Source organism: Glycine soja, chromosome 17 (assembly GCF_004193775.1).
Source record: "Glycine soja cultivar W05 chromosome 17, ASM419377v2, whole genome shotgun sequence".
Classification (NCBI taxonomy): domain Eukaryota; kingdom Viridiplantae; phylum Streptophyta; class Magnoliopsida; order Fabales; family Fabaceae; genus Glycine; species Glycine soja.
In genome coordinates, this window is record NC_041018.1 from 19,143,176 (window position 1) to 19,148,549 (window position 5,374).

At 33.6% G+C, this 5,374-nt stretch overlaps 1 protein-coding gene across 1 annotated transcript; it reads left to right on the forward strand.

Moving 5' to 3' along the window:
* The first annotated feature begins 646 nt into the window (after positions 1–646).
* On the forward strand, positions 647–1,813 carry LOC114391525. The gene is made up of 3 exons (XM_028352525.1): positions 647–657; positions 1,228–1,387; positions 1,484–1,813. The coding sequence occupies exons 1-3, from the start codon at positions 647–649 to the stop codon at positions 1,811–1,813; spliced, it is 501 nt and encodes a 166-aa protein (XP_028208326.1).
* The last annotated feature ends 3,561 nt before the right edge of the window (positions 1,814–5,374 follow it).

Below are 5,374 nucleotides of genomic sequence, written 5' to 3' on the forward strand. Positions count from 1 at the left end.
AAGGAAGAATGTGATTTGGTTGAGGAAGGTCATTAAACCAATTGTTCGTGACCACTGTCAGATTCTGCTGCGTGTTGATCAAGCTCTCTATGGATCCAGGTATTCCTTGAAACCTCTTGATAATCTGACATAATGTGTTTTGGTGCTCATTTGGTATTTTATAAGGTTTATTGAAAAATAACCAACAAGTGGTATCAGAGTCACCATTACTGTTAGATTATTAAAATTTAAAGTTCTGTTTGATATGTATTATATCTGAATCTTTTTAGTTATATGAACCCTAATTTTATTTTGGGGAGAAACTATTTTGATCAATAAAATTGTAAAACCCCTAAATTTATGTGTTATGGCCATAAAGTTTTTCTCCTCTTTAGAATTAATAAAAGGCATCTGCATTTGATTTACGGGGTTGTATAATTTTTTTTTGTTTGTGTCGCATTTGCTGGCATATTATTCTATTTGGGATAAAGGTTCTACATATCTGGTGTTGGCATTTAGTATGTGGCACATATATATATATATATATATATATATATATATATATATATATATATATATATATATATATATATATATATATATATATATTTCTATGAAACGGTGATAAACTGATAATTTATGATATTCATGTGGTTATAAATTTGAGATGGTACTGCGGTATGTTTGTTTCGGGTGCGTAATTAGTTTACCTTGGTGTTGTTTTTCAAACATTTACTGCTATCACAATTGGTTGCAAATTTAACCATTACAGATCCTTTCCATTTAATTGCGTGTCCAGTATTTTTAATTAAATTGGTTGAACCATTATGTTGCCAAAGTAACCTCTGTTATGTAAATTGATTTAATTAAATTGCATGGATGTTAGTATGGAATTATTTATGCGAATTGTGCTCGGCCCAAAGGAAGACACAATTTGACCAAATAATAACATACTTGCGACGATAAATATGTGACAATTATTAAGTTTTTTTTCCATGAGAATAATAGTCGGTACAAAGAAAGGCTATTATTTGTCAGAACTAATTGTCAATATTTGATCATTGCGTTGAGAGTACCAATTACAAATTAATTTCTCTTTCCAAAGACTAGAATTAATGTTGTGCTAGGTATCTTGTAATGGATCCGTTATGGGAAATATTTGTATGTCTTGTTATATATACTTTATATGACTTGCTTGATTATTTGTGAACATGTTATTTTTGTTCTCTATTTAATTAATATTACCAGTGCTGCAAATGTTACTGCCCAAGTGAATTCTATCCCAATGCTGAATGGGACAAATTTTAAGGCCTGGAAGGAAGCCGTAGAAATTGTTCTTGGTTGTATGGATTTAGACTTGGCACTGAGGACGGAACGACCCATTTTCACTTTGGAAATCTCTAATGAGGTAAAAAAAATTGAGAAGTGGGATCGGTCCAACCGAATGTGCCTTATGATCATGAAGCGCTCTATTCCAGAGGCGTTTCGGGGCTCTATTTTTTAGGATCAAAGTTCTAAGAAATTCCTTGAGGAAATTGAGCAATACTTTGCCAAAAATAAAATGGAGGAGATGAGTAACCTTTTGGCTAAAGTCATCTCCATGAAGTATAAAGGCAAAGGGAACATAAGGGAGTACATTATGGAGATGTCCAATCTCGCATCAAAACTCAAGTCACTTAAGTTAGAGCTTGGTGAAGACCTGCTCGTGCACTTGGTTTTGATCTTGCTTCCTGCACACTTTGGGCAATTCAAAGTGAGCTATAACACTCAGAAGGACAAATGGTCCCTCAATGAGCTTATATCTCACTGTGTGCAAGAGGAGGAGAGGCTATAGAGAGATAGGACTGAAAGTGCTCACTTGACTTCAACCTCTCAGAATAAGAAAAGGAAGAAGACTAAGGGTGTTGCGGAAGGGACTTCTAAGCAAAAGAAGCAAAATAAGGATGAGGAATTTACCTGTTACTTCTACAAGAAGTCAGGACACATGAAGAAAGAGTGTCCCAAGTATGCTGCATGGCGTGTGAAGAAAGGTAAATATCTTACTCTAGTTTATTTAGAAGTTAATTTGGCTTTTGTACCTAAAGATACATGGTGGGTAGATTCTGGTGCTACTACTCACATAAGTATGACTATGCAGGGTTGCCTGTGGAGCCAACTGCCAAGTGATGATGAAAGATTCATCTTTGTGGGTGATGGCAAGAAGGTTGTAGTGGAAGTTATTGGAACTTTTAGATTACAGTTAAAAACTAGAATTTATGTGAATTTATTTGAGACTTTTGTTGTACCGTCTTTTAGATGGAATTTGATTTCTATTTCTAGTTTGGACAAATTTGGATTTTCTTGTTCATTTGGAAATAATAAAGTTAGTCTCTACCAAAATTCAAATATGGTTGGTTCTAATTCTTTAATTGATAACTTTTACATGCTTGATGTTGTTAGTTCCTATAATGAAATACTATAAATAAGTTCACATGGTACAAAATGAAAATTGAATGAGAATTCAGCCACCTTACGACATAAGCGTTTAGGCCATATCTCTAAACAAAGAATTCAGAGACTTGTGTTTGATGAAATTCTTGACTGTTTGGATTTATCAGACTTTGAGGTTTGTATTGAATGCATAAAGGAAAAACGAACAAACATAACGAAATTAGGTGCCGAAAGAGCTAAAGACGTCTTAGAACTAGTGCATACAGACATTTGTGGTCCTTTTCCTACAACTTCTTGGAATGGACAACAATATTTCATTAGGTTCATAGATGACTACTCTAGATACGGTTACCTATATTTGATACATGAGAAATCTCAATCCCTAGATGTTTTTAAGACTTTCAAGGCTGAGGTTGAACTTCAACTTGGAAAGAAAATTAAGGCTGTCAAATCTGACCGTGGTGGTGAGTACTATGGCAGATATGATGGATCAAGAGTACAACGTCCAGGACCTTTTGCGCTTTTCCTCAAAGAGTGTGGAATTGTTCTGCAATACACTATGCCGGGCAAACCCAACATGAATGGTGTAGCAGAACGAAGAAACTAAACTCTTAAGGATATGGTGAGAAGTATGATTAGTCATTCCTTTTTACCAGAGTCACTTTGGGGAGAAGCCTTAAAGACCGCAGTTTACATCCTTAATAGGGTGCCAAGTAAAGCAGTTAATAAAACCCCTTATGAACTTTGGACTGGTAAAAGGCTAAGCATTAAACATTTGCACATTTAGGGTTGTCTAGCTGAGGCACGACCTTATAGGTCATATGAAAGAAAGCTGGACTCGAGAATAATTAGCTGCTATTTTGTTGGCTATGCTGAACGCTCTCAGGGCTATAAATTTTACAATCCCACCTTAAGATCCTTTTTTCGAGACGGGAAATGCGAGATTTCTTGAGGAAGTTGAGTTTGGGAAGGAAGAGAACATAAGGAATGTTGTCTTTGAGGAAGAACCTGTTATTTATAGCGATCAAGTCCTCGTACCTATTACTGTTCAAGACACAACTCCAGTAATAGAAGACAACGTTCAAACTATTGACATTGTTCCAAAACAAGACAACAATGAGGTTCTCCCTCAAATACCTTTAGAGCAACCTCAACAACCTCAAGAAGGATTCAAAGGGTAATATCCAGAGATATAAGGCTCGTCTAGTTGCTAAAGACTTTACTCAGAAGGAAGACATTGACTATAAAGAAATCTTTTATCTAGTATCTTCAAAGGATTCTTTTGGTTAAATTGTGTAATTTTAAGAAAATTTGTGTAATTTTAAGACCTCCCATTTGTTATATTAATTTGTCTTGTATTTTTGGTTAAATTGATTGAAGCAACATGTTGCCAAAGTAATCTCTGTTGCGTAAGTTAATTTGATTGAATTTACATGTATGTTACATGGAATTATTCATGTGAAGTGTGCTCGGCCCAAAGGAAGACACAATTTTGACAGAATGATTACATGCTTGCAATGGTAAACATGTGGTGATTATAAATAATGTGATTTTCCATGTGAATAGTGAAATGTTCAAAGACAATCATTATTTGACAGGAATAATCAACATATAAGATTTCCATGTGAGCAATGGAGTGTCCAAAGATAACCTTTGTTTGATGGGACTTATCACCAATATTTGATCAATGCGTTGAGAGTATCACTTGCAGTTAGTCTTTTTCAATCCAAAGATTGAGGATTAATGGTGAGTTAGGTATCTTGTTTGAGTCTTGAAATTTACCATAAAGATTATTTGTGCATTACATATTTATTGTTCTTTTCTTTAATTGTTGTTGTTGTTACTACTATGGTTTAAATTACTCATATGTGAATCCCAAATCTGCATGTATAAAATTTAGAGTTTGAAATTATTTTTGTGGGAGTCCTAAGGTGATATATGAGTAATCTTGGTATGCAACACTAGAAAGTAGTAAAGTGCATTATGCATTAATTAAAGAGAACAAGGAACTACATGTTTTCATATTGAAAGTCTAGAAATTTAGAGATCATTTGGTATTATGACTTCGATTATTTCAGAATGTCTTAATAACAATCACTTCACATAAGGATTCACATTTGACCATGTTGGTGGAGTTAATAATTTGTATGAGACATCATACTATAATTTATGATTGCTAAATTATTGTAACTGACTTGCATGTTGTCGCCAACATTAAGTAGCCATCAGGTGTTTATTGAGACAATATCTTAGCAGTCTTGTTAAGGATTCAACTAAGTAAAAGTATCTTTTTTTGGTTGACATAAAGTATTTGGTTATTGAATAAAGAATTTAGAAAATACATATTTGTATAGAACATATAGGAACTCATTCCATGCTAGCTGATCCACTTACTAAAGGTATGACACTAAAGTTTTTTTTCATGAGCACACTGCTCATATCGGTATAATTCCTGACAGTACCTTAGTTTAGTGGGAGTCTTACTCATGTTCTATATCTTAAGGTTTACAAACATTTTGTTATTTGGATTTTCTGCAGAAATAAAGCTGATGTTTATCATTCTATTCTGAGTTTGTTTTGTGTGCAATATTTGTATTGCATTCTGGATTGATCTCTATAAAGAATAAAGTTTGAACTAGTTGGAAATAGACATGATTAAGATCGCATTGTATGTAATTTCCATGCTGCTTATCCATATTTGATCTATGCCATCGAGTATGAGTAATAGTGGTGATCATTGTGGCTTAGTCAAGCTAAATTGTGATGAAAACTACAGTGGTTTCCTGTTACTATATGAGATGGACCAGATTGTATAAAAAGAGTCTAAAAGTAAATAACATACGGTTGTGCGCCTAAAGAATTTTGTGATATAAATGTCTAAGGTTAAAATGAAGCCCAAGTGAGAGATTATTAGGAATTTTATAATTCCTAATTAATTAATATGAGCTACATATTATATTATAAC

Excerpts from the sequence above, each read along its gene's own strand:
- LOC114391525 (XM_028352525.1), top strand. Across the intron at positions 1,388-1,483 it reads CTTTGGAAATCTCTAATGAG|GATCAAAGTTCTAAGAAATT; the intron begins GTAAAAAAAATT and ends TCTATTTTTTAG.